The sequence below is a fragment of the Psammomys obesus genome, unplaced genomic scaffold, assembly GCF_907164565.1.
Source record: "Psammomys obesus unplaced genomic scaffold, mPsaObe1.curated_primary_1811, whole genome shotgun sequence".
In the NCBI taxonomy this organism is placed as follows: domain Eukaryota; kingdom Metazoa; phylum Chordata; class Mammalia; order Rodentia; family Muridae; genus Psammomys; species Psammomys obesus.
Genome location: NW_026592510.1, coordinates 20,159,050 through 20,177,513, shown reverse-complemented (window position 1 = coordinate 20,177,513; position 18,464 = coordinate 20,159,050). Strand labels below are relative to the sequence as shown.

General features: G+C 35.5%; 1 protein-coding gene across 5 annotated transcripts in view; it reads right to left on the bottom strand.

Moving 5' to 3' along the window:
* Vps13a (vacuolar protein sorting 13 homolog A) overlaps positions 1-18,464 on the bottom strand; it is a 195,576-nt gene that overhangs the window by 42,926 nt on the left and 134,186 nt on the right. For all 5 annotated transcript variants that reach the window (XM_055614054.1, XM_055614056.1, XM_055614057.1 and 2 more), the window contains 13 exons: positions 17,733-18,128; positions 17,063-17,167; positions 16,811-16,957; positions 14,356-14,484; positions 13,607-13,740; positions 11,551-11,680; positions 9,232-9,464; positions 8,442-8,595; positions 7,585-7,731; positions 7,011-7,092; positions 5,867-5,936; positions 2,130-2,235; positions 535-648 (listed from right to left, as the gene is read on the bottom strand). In XM_055614054.1, the coding sequence (XP_055470029.1) occupies positions 535-648; positions 2,130-2,235; positions 5,867-5,936; positions 7,011-7,092; positions 7,585-7,731; positions 8,442-8,595; positions 9,232-9,464; positions 11,551-11,680; positions 13,607-13,740; positions 14,356-14,484; positions 16,811-16,957; positions 17,063-17,167; positions 17,733-18,128 (1,947 nt within the window). The remainder of the gene's footprint in view (positions 1-534; positions 649-2,129; positions 2,236-5,866; positions 5,937-7,010; positions 7,093-7,584; positions 7,732-8,441; positions 8,596-9,231; positions 9,465-11,550; positions 11,681-13,606; positions 13,741-14,355; positions 14,485-16,810; positions 16,958-17,062; positions 17,168-17,732; positions 18,129-18,464) is intronic.

Genomic DNA, 18,464 nt, shown 5'->3' with positions numbered 1-18,464 from the left:
GTTTAAGAAAGTGAAAATCCAATATAGCTGTTGAAAATTTGCAATTTAAGATGTTATACTTTTAGTTGAACTAAACATCAGAATTAAATTCTACTACTTTTTTATTTTTTGTGAGACAGGACCCGCCTATGTAGCTCAGGTTATTTGGACTTTGAGTCCCTTTGTCCCTTAAGCTCAGCATCATGAATGCTGAGCTTACAAACACTATCATGTGTAGCTCCAACTCTATTCTCTTGGCATTGTGCTGAACCTGAGGAAAATGTTCACTTTAATATATTTGTTAGTAACAGTAACAACCTATATTTGGAAGCTGTTAAAAATAACTATATATCTCCAAAGTTTACAAATTAAACTATCAGAATTAAGTTAGGATAATAAAGCCAGTTTAAATGCACTCATTTGTTTTACTGTATGTATGTATGTGTATATATATATGTATGCACCTAAATTAATTTAGGTGTTAATTTCTTTCAAAGATCTCAAAATAATTTGTAATTACGTAGTTTATAAAACAAAATGGTGTATTCTCCTTACCTTGATAGGAGATATATGAAAATATTCAAAGAGATTGACTTGTGATTGGTCTACTGATGAAACGGTTTCATATTCTTGTTCAAATATTTCTACATCCTTGTAAAAATATTCAACCTATACAAGAAATAAACACTGAAAGGACCTGTTTATGTAAAATATTTAAAACCAATGCCTCACAGATGGAAGAAAATCCCTTTCTAAAACTCAAAAGTCAGCATTATTCTTAATGTTTACTGCCTCAGAAGTGACGTGTATCGTCACCGTAGAAATTCTGCTACAAACTACACAATAAACATATCGTTTATGTTATTAAGTGGTGCCCAGCTTTTTTCATGTGACTATAGATCTTATTTTTAAAAAGCACTACTAATACATTCCAGCAACATAATTTGTAAATAGTTGCTTCTTTAAACATAGTTTTATAAACAATTTGTAGCACTTTGGTACCTGTCCTTCCACAATTTAGAGAGCAGTAATATAATGTAAAAAGGAGAAGGTACTAAATAATTTCATATGAGGTAGTAGTGGTTTTTATTTTTGGTAATTACCAACACTTCTTTTCCAAATATGGACAGACCTAAGTTACTTCTATGAGCTGAAAAAAATGTCTCAAGTACTTGAAGTTAGAGAAATTATGCATATGCAAAATATCTCAAGTTTTCTCATATTGTATAATCAGTATGTACACAATGAACACCAACATACTTGTCAAAATGCAAAAGAAATCCAGATTTCAAGTAAGTGACAAATGGATAGGTACAGTATAAAACTCCTGTAATGAACTTATTACTTGGTCATAAAAGGAATGACTTGATGATACATGTTACAACACAGAGAAACCTTAAAAACATGCTAAGTGATGGGATACAAGAGGATCAGGAGGGGAAATGAGCATGAATACAAATATTTCATTGTATGCATGTATAAAATTCTCATGAAGAAATAATTATGAAATAAATGCTCAACAAATACCACATACTATGACTTTGCACATATAAATGTTGTAGGCAAAAAGCACATTACACTTAAACAAAATTAAGACATTTAAGATGTGATGCGATTCTTGAATTTGATGAGATAATGACTACAACTTTATCCACAAAGTTTGGTAATATTTTTTTTAGACTCTATTTCTTTTTTTTTTTAATCTAATTTTATTTTATTAATTTTTAATTTATTTTTTGTATTAATTACAGTTTATTTGCTTTGTATCCCAGCTGTACCCCCTCCCAATCCTACCCTCCCTGATCTCCTCCCAAGCCCCTCTCCAAGTTCACTGATAGGGGAAGTCCTTCTCCCCTTCCATCTGGCCCTAGCTTATCTGATCTCATCAGGACTGCCTGCATTGACCTCCTCTGTGGACTGGCAAGGCTGCTCCTCCCTCAGGGGGAGGTGATCAAAGAGCCAGCCACTGAGTTCATGTCAGAGACAGCCCTTGTTCCCATTACCAGGGAACTCACTTGGATACTGAACTGCCATGGGATACATCTGAGCAGGAGTTCTAGGTTATCTCCATGAATGGTCCTTGGTTGGAGTATCACAGACTTTCTCCTTTTATAATGTTTCCTGTCAAATGCTGTCTCTCTAAGTCTTACCTCGGTTTTCTCAGTCACCTCGGCTTTTGTGACAAGGTCTGCTAGGGCATATACAAATCCAAGATCCAACCTGAGATCCATTTCTTGAATCAACACTTTGAAATATCTATATTAAGATATAGGGAACATTTAAAAATTTCAAGTAAATATATTAAGGAAATTAGACGACATCAATTAGAACTTTGAAACTTGGGACTAAATGATGAATGCAATGAATGATGCTATACTGTAACAGCAAGAAATTCAAAATATGAAAGTGGCCATAGGAAAAAGACTGACTTGTGACAGAACAAATCATTACATAGCAACAAAAATGAACAAGCAAGAACTACAGTGGTAAATCATTACATTTAAATAAAAGTTTTCATTAAAAAAGTAAGTCCTAAAAGTATTTTGTAGTTTAAAATATCTTGAGAAAACTAGACATTAATCCACCTAGCTAGAGAGATGGCTCAGTGGTTAAGAGAATTCACTGGCTGCTCTTCCAGAGGACTCGGATTTGAGTCCCCCTGACCACATGAGGGCTCATAATTGTCTGTAACTCCAGCCACAGGAAATCCCATGCCCTCTTCTGGCCTCACCACGAACCTGGCATGTATAATGGTACACAGGCAAGGCACTCATACAGAAAATAAAATACACAGAAAATAAAAATAAAAGAAAAAAATTAGAGAATGAAAAGAAAAGGTTTAAGTAAACACACAAAATAACAACATATTATTTATTTATATTTTTTTTTTCATTGATCCCTGCGCATGTGTGTGGGTCATGTGAGTCACAGTATGGTGTGGAGGCAGCTCTCTCCTTCCACCTTCATGTAGGCTGAAGGAATCAAGCTCAGGTCTTACTAGGCTTGTGCTGCAAGAGACTTTATCCAATAAAACATCTCACCAGCTCCGTAATACTGCATTTTTTAAAGCAAGGTAACAAATACTGTTCATCTCAGAGATTAGAAGAAAAAAAAAAAAAAAACAGGGACTAACGCTTAGAACAATGCCGTGGTCCATAATCTGCTTCTTAGAATGACTGAGTTGTGAGTAAAGATGGAAATCTTACTTTTGTCACTATTCCTAAAGCAATATATGGTCATTATAAATAACTTAAAACAGAAAAGAAATATATATAAAAAGAAAATAATAAAGTACCTGAGATTTAGAAACTACTGTTAACCTTTAGGTATATTATATCCAGAATCTTTTCACTTTGTAAAATTATCAAATACTTAACAGACTTCATTTTGTCTTTGAAATTTATTATCTAACACTTAAATATTTAACTTACATAAAATTTAGTTAAAAAAACCCAAATATTAAAATGTTCAGACAAAAATAAATAAATAAACACACAACTCCTACAGCTGATAAACACCTTCAGCAAAGTGGCCGGATGCAAAATTAACCAAAAAAAAAAAAAAAAAAATCACTAGCCCTCCTGTACACAAAAGACAAAAGGGCTGAGAAAGAAATTAGGGAAACAACACCCTTCATAATAGCCACAAAAGACATAAAGTCCCTTGGTGTGACCCTAACCAAGCAAGTCAAAGACTTGTATGAAAAAAATTTCAAGTCTCTGAAGAAAGAATTAGAAGAAGATATGAGAAGATGGAAAGATCTCCCATGCTCATGGCTTGGCAGAATTAACATAGTAAAAATGGCCATCTTACCAAAAGCAATCTACAGATTCAAAGCAATTCCTATCAAATTACCAACACAATTCTTTACAAACCTGGAAAGAAAAATTCTCAACTTCATATGGAACAACAAGAAACCCAGAATCGCCAAACAATCCTCTACGATAAAAAAAGATCTTCTGGAGGTATCTCCATCCCGGATCTTAAGCTGTACTATAGAGCAACAGTTATAAAAACTGCATGGTACTGGCATAGAAACAGAACGGTGGATCAATGGAACCAAATAGAAGACCCAGAAATAAACCCACACACTTATGGACACCTGATTTTTGACAAAGATGCCAAAATCATACAATGGAAAAAAGATAGCATCTTCAACAAATGGTGCTGGTCCAACTGGATGTCTACATGTAGAAAAATGCAAATAGATCCATTCTTAACACCCTGCACAAAACTAAAGTCCAAGTGGATCAAAGACCTCAACATAAAACCGGACACATTAAATAGGTTAGAAGAAAAAGTGGGGAAAAGCCTTGAACTCATTGGTACAGGAGACAACTTCCTAAACAGAACACCAACAGCACAGGCTGTAAGATCATCAATCAACAAATGGGATCTCATGAAACTGAAAAGCTTCTGTAAAGCAAAGGACACTGTCATCAAAACAAAGCGACTGCCTACAGATTGGGAAAGAATCTTCACCAACCCTTTATCTGACAGAGGGCTAATATCCAATATATATAAAGAACTAAAGACGTTAAAAAGCAACAAATCAAGTAATCCAATTAAAAAACGGGGTACAGAGCTAAACAAAGAATTCTCGATAGAAGAGTATCGAATGGCAGAGAAACAAAGAAATGCTCATCGTCCTTAGTCATCAGGGAAATATCAATCAAAATGACTCTGAGATTTCACCTTACACCCATCAGAATGGCCTAAGATCAAAAACTCAAGTGACAACACGTGCTGAAGAGGTTGTGGAGAAAGAGGAACGTCCTCCACTGCTTGTGGGAATGTAAACTTGTAAAACCACTCTGGAAATCAATCTGGTGCTTTCTCAGACAACTAGGAATAGTGCTTCCTCAAAATCCAGCTATGCCACTCCTACGTATATATCCAAAAGAGGCTCAAGTACACAATAAGGATATTTGCTCAACCATTTTTATAGCAGATTTGTAATAGCCAGAAGCTGGAAACAACCCAGATGGCCCTCAGCTGAGGAATGAATACAGAAATTGTAGTACATTTACACAATGGAATATTACTCAGCAATAAAAAACAAGGAAATCATGAAATTTGCAGGTAAATGGTGGGAACTGGAAAATATCATCCTGAGTGAGGTATCCAAGAAGCAGAAAGACACACTCAGTATTTACTCACTCATATAAACATATAATATAGGATAAACCTACTAAAATTTGTACACCTAAAGAAACTAATCAAGAGGGAGTACTCTGGCTAAAATGCTCAATCCCCATCCCAAAAGGCAAAGAGGATGGACAACAGAAGAAGAAAACAAGTTAGGAGCATGCCACAGAGGGTCTCTGAAAGGCTCTGCCCTGCAGAGTAGGGCAGAGTGCAGGGAATCTTATGAAAGAAGGGGGAAATAGTAAGATCTGGAGAGGACAGGAGCTCCACAAGGAGAGCAACAGAACCAAAAATTCTGAACACGGGTCTTTCCTGAGACTCATACTCCAACCAAGTACCGTGCATGTAGATAACCTAGAACCCCTGCACAGATGTAGCCCATGGCAGTTCAGTGTCCAAGTGGGTTCCATAGTAATGGGAACAGGGACTGTCTCTGACATGAACTGATTGGTCTGCTGTTTGCTCACCTCCCCTGAGGGGGGAGCAGCCTTACCAGGCCACAGAGAAAGAAAATGCAGCCATTCCTGATGAGATCTGATAGACTAAGATCAGAAGGAAGGAGAAGAAGACCTCTCCTATCACTGGACTTGGGGAGAGGCATGTGATGAGAAGCGGGAGGGAATGTGGGATTGGGAGGGGAAGAGGGAGGAGTTTATGGGGGGATACAAAGGGAAAAATGTGTAATTAATAAAAAATTTAAAAAAAGAAAAACATACAAGAAATATATAAAGACACTTACTTAATGCGTGATATTTGGGAATGTCCTGCAGATCTCATGACAATACTGACATCTGTAAAGGGCTTTGGTTCTGTGAAGTTTAAAAGTATGATTATCTTCACATTTCAAGTGGAAGGATGGGCATTTTCTTTTAATTTAATAAACATGTCAATTGAAATTAATCATGTAGTAAATCAGCAGTATCAACTAAAATTAGTGATACCTCCAAATTTATTTAGTCTTAATTTCAGACCCCAGAACTACCTACCTTTTTAGTTATCTGCATTCATTTTAAGGATTATTAGAAAAGTTAATGACTTTATATTAGAAATATGGATTAGAATCACTAGAAAATTGTGAAAACATAGTCTTATGGTTCATGTTTCTAATGGGATAAGCAAATGCTTGTAAGGTGGTTAAAAAGCCTTGCGAGAAAATTATGAAGAAAACCCACTAGAAAGTGTTGTCCATAATCTGGCTTCTGCAGTGGGAACACAGAAAGGAAGCACAGAGAGGTAGAGTGTAAAGATGGTAGGGAGCAAAGAGAAACTATGGTGAAGAGAAATGAACAAGGAAGAGAGAAGAAGAAACACAAAAGAGGAGAACGGCTGAAGACAGAATGTCAGTTATTCTCATTTGGAAAACTCAGGACCATTCAGAAAATACTGAAATCTTGGGGCTGGAAATGGCTAAGATGTTAAGTGCTTGCTGCTCTTCCCTGCACCCACAATGGCAGTTCCAACCACCTGTAACTCCAGTTCCAGGGAACCTGCTGCCCTCCTCTGGCCTCCTCAGGCACCAGGCCTGAACATGATGTTCACATACACTCTTAGGTATACACGTAAAGTAAATAACAAATCTTTAAAAAACAACACTAAATCTAAATTTTCTCACTTTTTATTCAGTTCCTAATATTCTTAAATATTACAGGTTGTTAATTAGCTTACATATCAGTCATATGGTTTAAAATTCCTATTTCTAAAACAGTTCTAAATAACCTTTCCTTCAACATTCACATGACATTCTCTTGAATAACTCCTAGTCCTTCATTAAGAACTTTTATTAACTAATGATCTAGAAAAACTAAACTTGAGACTGTTTTTGTAGCCTAGTAAACAACTAGCCACACAACTGTTTATAACACAATCTGAAAGTAAACACAAACCTGAATCCATGGTGACAGACTTTGGAGGTTTAATAGGATAAAACACGAAAGGAAAAATAGCACCATGAATCTGGTTTTGGATCTAAGAAAATAAAACATGAATCAGTATATAGCATGTCATATACAAAACCTGACTAGAATAACAGAACTTAAGAGAGACACAAGAGAGACACAGAATAGTCAACACACAACTGAGTACAAAGTGAAGACTCAGTATTTCCCTTCATGTCTCCAACTTCAGTTCCTCCCTTCTTTCACCTTCCTCTTTATCTTTGCTTTCTTTCTTTTTCTCTTTCTATCTCTCTTTCTCTCAAACTACCTCTCCTTGCTCCAAGCCTTCTTTCTTTCTTAGACAGAGGCTCATTCCATAGCCAAGGCTGGCCTTGAACTCATGGTCATCTTCCTGCCTCAGCTTCTCAAGTACTGAGATTACAGGCATGTGTAATCCTGGCTTCTTTTCCAGTTTGTTTCTATTCACTGGCTTCCCTCTTGCCTTCTTCTTTGGATTTGTACTACATAAAACAGATCGGGGGAATGTCTTGGGTTTTTGTTTTGCCTTCATTTCCAGACTCACCTGTATTCTATAAATCTGAATTCTGAGTGATGACTGGTGTGCAGATGTGTTATATTCTACTTTTAGTGCTGGGAGGTAATTTCTCCGTACAGCTATCACATGTGGCTGCAGGATTTTCATGTCATTCCCACTAGGTGTGAAGCAAACCTGAAAAAAATTGACCCTCCACAATGAGATTTTTTGACCATTTATCAAAATTATACATTTCTATGAAAATAATTTTAAGATATACTAATTTAAAAATTAAAGTCTACAGAAGAGGGTATAATGATATGTATTCATGAAACCCATTACTTTTATGCTAACTTAAAAATATTAAAGCTGAACATGCTAGCATATATCTGTAATCTTAGCACTCTAGAAGCAGAGGCAGAGGACTGCCATTCTCTAAGACAGCTTGGTCTACATGGTGAGTTCCAGGCCTGCTAGGGCAACCAACCAAAGCAAACCAAACCCCAAACAAAAAGTTTCTGAAATGTAGGATTAAGATTCAAACCTTTATGTTCATATCCATAAAATTAGTATAAATATTCATATAAGGTTTCTAGCTTAGCTATATCACTTTTTGTATTTAATTACTAAAACAGGTTTTAATAAAATAATGCAATAAAAGAAAAAATCTTAAAATAAGAAAAATCTTGTTTTGTATTACTTTAGAGAATAATTAGTAACTGGTATCTTAAGAATGTTCAATTTCTTAATATAGTCACTCTTTTAAGCAGCTAATGTGAAGTCTGTACATTAGTGTTAATTCCATTCACTATATTTTATAAAAAGTCAATTTTTCTTTAAAATTCAGAATTAATTCAAACTACAATGTAAAATTAAAAGTTCGCATCAGAACTTTAAAAACTTACTGGAATGTTATTGTCCAACTCAATCACCTTGTCTTCGGAAGGGGAAGACTCTGTGTATTCCTTAAATTCCTTCTCCAACTTCTCAGTGTGTTTTATACTCATGGGCTTCCATCTGGCCTTTTTCTTCGGTTTTGTCTCCCAAACCACATCAGAACTTATATTTGAAATCAGAAGTCACAGCATTAATTGATAACCGTTAAACTAGTGTATTAAAGAACCCCCGCTAAAGTTTTACCACAGCATCAGTTATAAACAAGCGCAGTTCCAACTTAAAACATGAACTCATTCAGCGACTACTTGTTCTAACTTTATTCAGTCAGTACAAGGAAAATACCCCTGAGTATGCCTGTCATTCTTCATTTTAGCTAGGGAGTTACAGATACAAATCAGTAAACATGAAAAAATAAATTTGAGTATCTGGGAGGGGGATATGCTTCTGAAAAAAATAAAATGTAGACAGTCTAAGATGGATATGCAGTCTCAGCTATGAGAAATGGGAGAAATCACCGTATTAAAATGGAATGGTCACTAGGGAAGGCCCAATTGAGAAAGAGAAATTTCTGCAACCTTAAGGGGGGAAACGAGGGTAAAAACATTTCAGATACATGACCAGCTTTAACAGATACCATAGAGCAGATAACTGTGTGAAGAATAAAGCGACTAACATGGTAAGGACACACTAGGAATAGAGAAAACAGAGGCCAGTGAGAGGCCTAACGAGGTAAAGCCCTTTATAAAGACTCTTGAGTTTTAGTTTTCAAATATTATTCCTAATATTAATGCATCTAACCTTGTAATGCCTATATAGGCTACTTCTTGCTTTGTATAATTATTGACAAGTGAAATCCCAACATCTTGTAATGCCAATACAATTTCTTGTTCTGCTAACTCTGCCTTTTCACTTTCATATGTTGCTTTAAACACTCTTGGATCTTCAGTGAATAAAATAATACGCTGCAAGCCTTCAAAGAATGACACTAAATAAATGGTTTCTTTCCCCACACTTATGGGTGTCATCATATCCTAAAAGAAAACAACCAAAAAAGGGAATCAGAGTTTGTACCCAACAAACATGAAGGCTACACTTGATGTTTATATGATGAGAATACAAACAGCCTTACTCCCTAAGGCTGAGGGTAAACCAAATAAACACAAACATATCACTTGGAGACAGTTATCACTTACATGAGCTACTTCAGATAATTCATGACAGTCAACAGAATGAATATTTGTATAGTACCTGGAAGACTTCCTCACTAAAATAACCTGATGTCAGTGGCTACATTATACTGATGTTGTTATTAATAAAGTCAAATCAGTTGTTTTAATACTTAAATCATAATAAAAATCTAATTTAAAGTCTTATAGGCCGAATAAATAACAAATTTTTTTTCTACTTCACTTTAACTCAGGTATATTAAAGGTTGTTAAAGCCTCAAATTCACATTTCCTTACACAGCAGAGTAAGAAAGTATCTATCTCAGCCACAAGCCTTATAAAGCATGCGTTCAGCTGGGCGCAATAACGCGCATCTACAGTCGCAGGACTTGGGAGGCTGAGGGAAAAGGACTGCCAAGCTCAAGCTAACGAGGGCTGTAGTGGGAGCCCTAGTTTAAAAACAAGACAATAAAAGTTACCTGTGACAACAACAAAGATAAAGTACAGGTGTTTCCACAAGGCTAATCACTTAGGAAACTCCTTTATAAATACTGTGTTGGGAGCCCGTGAGATGGATCAAAAGGTAACAATATATGCAGCCAAGCCCAGTGACCTACATGGTAGGAGAGAACTGATTCACACAAGCTGTCCTCTGACCTCTACAAGATGGCCTATGGTACATTTATACTCACATGTATATGCCCATACACACAAATCCACACACATAATATAATAATAATATATAGAAAAAAGTAAAAAATAAATGAATAAACACTGTACTGATATTGTCTTTAGATTCAATGATAAAACAAATATAACAAATTAAATAACAGTTAACCATAAATTCTAGTATACTCTGATTAATAAAATGTTTAATATTTATTTTACATTTATTTTGCAATACACAGAAATTAAAGTTTGAAGTTACTATAAAATTATTATTTAGGTATTATTTTGGCTCTGTTGCTCGCCTTACGGACTGCTGTCCCCTCCATGTCTTTCTATCTCTCCCTTCTTCCATAATATTTCCTGCACTCTGCCCAAATTTTAGCTATGAGTCTCAAGCATTAGACTAATTATATGAAATCTGCTTTAAAGCAAAATCAAATCAATTAATGCCCACACTGAGAGACAATGAAAAAAACTCCAATACAGGAGGTCTAGAGAAATGGCTAGCGGTTAAAAGCACATGACAGTTTGGCAGAGGACTCAGATTAACTTCCTAGCATCTTCATCAGACTGCTCACAACCACCATATGTATGTGGTGCAGAGGCTCTGACACCCACTTCTGATGTCTATGGGAACCTGTACTCAGGCACAAACACCAACACATAAAATATAGTATGCAAAGATAAGAATCTCTAAACACAGAATTTCTTATTTGGTGAAAATACTTTTTATTAAAGAAATGTATGCAAAATAAAAATGCTTATAGAGGCCTGGAAGAAGGCGAGTAGCTAAGAGCTATAAAATTTGTGGTTTCAAGCCCTAAAATAACCAGTATTTGTTTTTACAGCTTGCCACTGAGAAATACATTCTCTTTTGTTTAGGTACCTTACAGAGCTGAAATCTAGCTAAGGTGACTGTCAGTACAGGCCATAGATACCTAAGAAAAGACTGCTCAAGGACTTCTTCAAGTGCACCATGCTTCTCTAGACAGCCAGGCTTGGCAGTTCCTGGCACCTTTGGATCAATGGTGCACAATGGGCACAAACACTGCAGTCTGCTGCTTTTTCTATATGCCTTTGCACACCCATTAGAGCAAACCGCAGGCACTTACTGGCCTTCTGGGAGGAATTTGAAAAAAAGCAAATTAAATACATAAAAATTAAATAAATTAAGTAAAAGGCAAAATTTAAAAACAATTGCAATACTGCTTTTTAAAATCTTTGCTGAATCCAAAAACAGAGAGGCAGCTGAGAACTCCATAATGAGGAGCTCAGTACTTACATCCTTATGTGTTACTTCACCATGGCTTTGCCCACAACTCCACTTCAGCTTTCGAGAGCCCACTGGATCAGCCCATGTATAATATACTGCTTTTCCAGGAGGGAGGGAATCTTCTATTTCACTGAGAGAACTGACATTAAATAGTAAAAATATGTATTAAATTAAATGCAATTGACAAGTACATTAAAATCCTAAATATTATTTCCGTTTTATCCCATTAATTGAGATTTGTAAAAGTTCTAACCCTCAATATAAAACCAGATACACTAAACCTCTTAGAAGAAAAAGTGGGGAAGAGCCTGGAACTCATTGGCACAGGAGACAACTTCCTGAACAGAACAACAGCACAGGCTCTAAGAGCAACAATCAATAAATGGGACCTCATGAAACTGAAAAGCTTCTGTAAAGCAAAGGACACTGTTCTCAGAACAAAACAACTACCTACAGATTGGGAAAGGATCTTCACCAACCCTGTATCTGACAGAGGGCTAATATCCAGTATATATAAAGAACTCAAGAAGTTAAAAAGCAAAAAATTAAGTAATCCAATTAAAAATGGGGAACAGAATTAAACAGAGAACTCTCAATAGAGGAATACAGAATAGCAGAGAAGCACTTAAAGAGTGAGGTATCCCAGAAACAGAAAGACACACGTGGTATATACTCACTTATAAGTGGATATTAGACATATAATATAGGATAAACATATTAAAATCTGTACACATACAGAAGCTAATCAAGGAGGACCCTGGGTAAGATGCTCAATCCTCGTTCAGAAAGGCAAATGGGAAAGATATCCGAAAAGGGAGAAAACAGGAAACAGGATAGGAGCCTACCACAGAGGGCCTCTGAAAGTATCTACCCAGCAGAGTATTAAAGCAGATGCTGAGGCTCATAGCCAAACCTTTGGCAGAGTGCAGGGAATCTTATGAAAAAAGGGGGACATAGAAAGACTTGGAGGGGACAAGAGCTCCAAGAGTAGAACAACAGAAACAAGAAACCTGGACACAGGGGTCTTTTCTGGGTCCGATGCTCCAACCAAGGACTATGCATGGAGAAAACCTAGAACCCCTGCTCAGATATAGCCCATGGCAGCTCAGTATCCAAGTGAGTTCCCTAGTAAGGGATACAGGGGCTATTTCTGACATGAACTAGTGGCTGGCTCTTTGATCACCTCCCCCTAAGGGGGGGGGGGAGGGTGCAGCCTTACCAGGCCACAGAGGAGGACAATGCAGCCAGTCCTAATGAGACCTGATAGGCTAGGGTCACAGGGAAGGGGAGGAGGACCTCCCCTATCAGTGGACTTGGAGAGGGGCATGGGAGGAGATGAGGAAGGGAGGGCGGGATTGGGAGGGGGAGGAGGGAGGAGCTACAGCTGGGATACAAAGTGAACAAACTGTAGTTAATATAAAAATAATTAAAATGAAGAGTGTCTAAGCCACCAAACAACCACTTTGGGCCTATACTCACAGTGTGTGCACCCACACTCATGGGAGTCTCTCTCCCTCTCCCCCTCTCTCTTCCTTTCCCTTCCTCTTCTCTCTCTCTCTCTCTCTCACACACACACACAGAGAAGAGGAGAGAAACTTAGCTGAGTATGGTGGTTCACACACATGATCCAGCTACTTAGGAGGCTTAAGGCTGGTGAACTCTCCTGAGCTTGAGGACAGCGTAGACTCCAAACTGAGTTCCAAGTCACCCAGCACTACATAGTGAGAACCTATCTCAAACATCACCCACCAAAATAAGAAGAAAAAACAAAAAGGGGGGGGGGCACAGACTGATTTTGATAAATTCTTCACAAGATTTCACAATGACCAGTACCAGTGTCAAGGGCTTTAGTTCTTTCATGTGCCTTCGACTCATTTAAAAATAATTATAAATACCAAGTCAGTTCTACTTGATATAATTGAATAAAAGTTTTTTTTTTTTAAAGGAATCATTTTAACATAAACACAATAGCATTAATGCAATTTTTTAAGGAATCATGAGAAGAGATTTAGGTTTCCTCACCTAAATCTGCTAATCATAAATTGCTGTGTTGTGATAATCTTACCTTTGCTTGTACTGAACAAGGTCACTCTTGGTATGATTTATTAATAGGAATGTAGCTGCTCCATCATGGTAGTCTGAAAATGTAATAACTGTAGAATGCTCAGCCAAATTAACTTCTGCAATAATACCTCCAAGCTTAAAGGAAAAAAAATTATGTTATCATGTTGTTAAGAATATTAATTGATAGCATTTAATAAAACTATCAATAACTTGATGATTTATTTTCTGTGAAGAATTAGAAGACAACCCAGATTTTATCATTTATGGTTAATCATAAAAGTCTATTATATACAACTGAAATTTGAGTATTTCCAGTGTTTATTCTAAGCATGCCCACTAACTTTCTATATAACAAATTCTAAATCAGCCAGTCCTAATGAGATCTTATAGGCTAGGGTCAGAGGGAAGGAGAGAAGGGTCCTCCCCTATCAGTGGACTTGGGGAGGGGCATAGAGAGAGAAAAAGGAGAAAGGGTGGGATTGGGAGGGAACAAGGGAGGTGGCTACAGCTGGAATACAAAGTAAATAAACTAATTAATAAAAAATAAATAAATTTAAAATATTTAAATGTGTTTCACCTTTCATAAAAAGAAATGAGGTTTAATTTTCAGTAAAGGAGAAAAATCACCAGAAAATTTGTTACAAAAAGCGAAGTGTAGCACTAATATGTATACAATAATATGTATATTAGTTTTTCCAATGTTATACAAAAGATAATGATCATGGACATCAAGAAAAAAAAAACACTGACCTCATTATTCAGTCGTAATAAAATACAACCATCTTGCTTGTTAAAATGTATCCTTTTAGGAGAACCTTCATTCTGTTCAACTTGAATAAGAAGAATACTGGAGACATCCTCAGGCCAAAAGGGGATACACTAAAAATGTATTATACATATTTAAACAGATCTCATCATAATACTTACGTCATTTAATAGCCTTAGAGAGTAGCAAGTAAACTTTAAACACTTCTGCCCACACTGCTGTCATCACTTCTGAAACTGCAAATCTCAAAACAGCAGCAATACTCATAGACGCCTATTACAATAGGAATTAAGTAACTTGAAAATGATGTGCATTCTAAACACCCTGATGTTCCTTTGGAGCCTGAGTTTCATACTGTGTTTTAATGTTTAATAAGGGTTATATATGGGACCTCTTTAGACGGGAGAATTTGCCAAGCTTCTTTTTAACTTTTGTAGTTAGAAAACAGAGACTAAGCTTAACAAGAGCATAAATCTTAAAGCAATCATATATCTTGAGCTAAATCTTAAAGTAATCATTAAAAGTCAAATAAGAATGCAAAATTTTAATCTAGCAAAAGAAAGTTTATCTTAGATGAAACTGAGAATGAAAAAAATAAAAACTGAAAAACTCTACAGTTATTAGTTTTCAAAAGATAATCAGGACCCAACAGTATCTGTGAGTGATAAAATATGGAAGATAAAAAATGTTATAAAAGAAAATATAGAAAAGATATGTCTACAAAGTATAAAAAGGCAAAAGAAAGCTATAGTTACCACCATCTAGATATGCCTAGAATTCCATTTCAAAAACTAGGAATAGACTTACTGAGGACTTGTTGAACACTTACACAAATCATGTTAAGTCAACAAACATAGAGAATCTACCATGTTTAATCACTGATCAAAATCTTTTTTTTTTTTTTTCAGGCAGGATCTCCCTATTTAGCTCTGGCTGTCCTAAATTCATTATGCAGACCAGCATGGCTACTACTCACAAAGATCTGCCTCTGCCTCCCAGGCATTGGGATTAAAGGTGTCAATCACTAATATGGTTCTAAATTTTTATATTTTGATTGATTTTTTTTTTCCTGGCTATCCATTTTATGGATACTGCCAGAAGAGTCTACCATGTTTATTCATTGATCAAACCTTTTTAACCAGGCCCCATTTAATTTTAAGGTAAAATTTGTGACAGTTACAAAAATCGCCATAATTACCCTTTACTCCCACTATGGCTTTGGCTTCTACTCTCCAAAAATATTGGCCTTTTTTACTACCTTCTAAACATGTTAAAACCTCGCCTCCATTAGAGTCCTGTCCTTGTTTAGCTTTGTTTCTCAGGCTCACTCCCTAGACATCCATATTGCTGAGAAGTCTACCTCATGGCCCCAAACTTATGTTGTTTTCAGGGAAAGACTTTAGGCAATATAAAAGCTTAACTTAGTACACTTAGAATGAAGCAGAATTAATATTTAAAGAGATATTAGTTTCAAGTTTTACACAAAGTAGTAGTAATCCACAGATGTATAAGTACTTCAAGAAAAATAATTAGTAACTCATATACCAACACAGCAATATGAAATTCATGGGTTAAAAAAAGACCTCTATAATGAAATTAGAGAAGAATAGAAATAATAGAATCATAGCAGAATTTTCAAGAAAATGGAAACCAAAGATATTGGTGGGAAAAATATAAGACATTAGGAAAAAGAAAAAAACAACCACAACTTGACATAAAACCAAACAAAAGAAGAACTGCCATAAAAGTTGATTAAAACTTATGTGGACAATCAAATAAACAAACAAAAAACCAAAAACCTGATGTCATTTAACCTCAAAATTAACCCTACTCGAAATGCTAAAACTTCAAGAATATGCTCAAGGATTGTTTTTATATACCATTTTAGAATAATTGCTTTTCAAAACTATCAATCAATTAGAAAACACATTCAGTTGTCTGATACGAAATCCAAAATTCATTCTAATTGACTTTTACCTTCTTCCAAAAAGCAAATCTGACTTAACTTAGCATATAAAGGCATTAAAATAGCTTCATGAAGAAATTAATAATCTCCTATTCTTTAATGATATCTTATCTATACTTCTAGTGCTGTTATTTACAAATGTCTAGTGTGGTTATTTAACCAAACTTGTTAGAACTGGCAGTGTCTATCGTCCCGATTAAGCTCTGCAATCCTAGGGAGCACAGGCCCAATTTTTAATAATAAGTAAAACCTGGGATAGTCAATAAAGTTTCATGGAACTGAAAGAAAATTAGGATATGGGAGTATTAAAACTGTGATGATTTAAGAACTGTAACATAAAAAATAAAACAAGCATGTTTTAATTACCATATATTCACTTTAAAAATGGGGTTTCACTATGGTATTTTCATACATGTCTATCATGTACAATGAACATAGGAGTACCAAGTACATTATGAAATTCATTTACGTACCTGTTCTACGTCAAGAGAAAGCCATTTATCACTTCCTTCTTCTGCCACTGATATGTGGTATTTGCTTTTGTTTTTAATCATATAAAAAGGAGTAAATGTTACAATTCTGGTGATGTTAAAACTGCTGAGGTTTATAGTGACACCAACCTAAGAAAAAATTTAAAACTGTTTGAAAACTATTACATTGTATACTTACAAAATTTGAGTACCCAATAGATACGTGAAAGTTTCTTTACTATGGAAGAAACTCACTTGGTATTCCATTTTTGGGCCTTTGCATTTAATGGCTCCATGACTACCAACAGTATCGATCGAAAACTGATCAGAGAGCTCACTATCAGTTACCATAAGCTGAACCTAGTGAAAGAATTTGAGATAAATTACAATTTAGAGAGCATGTGTGTGTGGTGTGGAAGGTCAAACTCAAAGACTTGCATATATTAGGTAAAACTATCTTATACTGATAATTCTTTTATTTTATTTTATTTTTTTATTATTAGTTACATTTTATTAACTCTGTATCCCAGCTGTATCTGCTCCCTCATTCCCTCTCATACCCTCCCCCCCTCTCTCATCTCCTCCCTGCCCCTTTCCAAGTCCACTGATTGGGGATAATTCTTAACATTAAATGCTTACAGTACTGTTTATGATTAGATATTTCTGAAATAGGGTCTCTTGTGTAGTTCAGGTTGGACGTAACTTATCACTTACATATAAAGGCCTCAAAATCAACATCCTCCTGCGTCCCAAATGCTGGAATTACAAGTCCATGCTACTATACCCCGCTATGCTAACTTTTCAACCTCAAATATTTAACAAATGTTATTTCTACCTAAATTCCAAATTTTATTCTTCAAAGTTCTAAAAACTGAAATATAATGTTTACATAAAGAGCAAAAGTTAGAAAAAAGGCAACACATACCTTATTGTTGTTAAAGAAGTGGTTTGGCTGAAAGGAAAAGAGAACTGGCTTTTTATAATTAGGTGGATGCTTTCGGTGGATTCCATCTGCTTTGTACTGTAACATCCGATCAGTTTTATTGACCATCCAATATGGACTATGAAATGCCACAATTGTCTGACCAGTATTGTAAGTCATGTGGATAGCAATATCCAAATCAGTCTTTTCCATTTCTGTGAGACAGGTAAAATTGATGAAATTGATGTCTTGTTGATTAGGTTTTATATAAAATTCACTTTTCCAATCATGATTAAGATAGTCAAGTAATTTTAAGTGAAGCTTGGCTTTGTCCATTTGTACATTATAAATCTGTGATGAATGTCCTTCATTTAGAGTAAAAACAGTGTTTTCAGTGTCCTGGAATAAAAAAACAAATTTAAACATGCTTCTGAAAAGCACACACCCAAATGCACTTACTCTTTCCAAATATTCCACAAAACTCTTTCCAAGTAACTGTCAGAACAAGTCATCAGCACTCTTCAAGCTGTAACTCTGCCCCAGCGTTTCAGCTACATTTGGGTATTTGTACTTATAAAACGTTCTAGATAAACTACTACGAAAGGCTAAGCTGAAATGATGTGCAGAACCTCACAGCTGCTTGTAACTATAATACTGTAATCAGTAAAGATAAAGCAAACCCTAACTTATCTACTAGTTATTGAAGTTTTGAAAACTACAAACAAAATCTTCAAG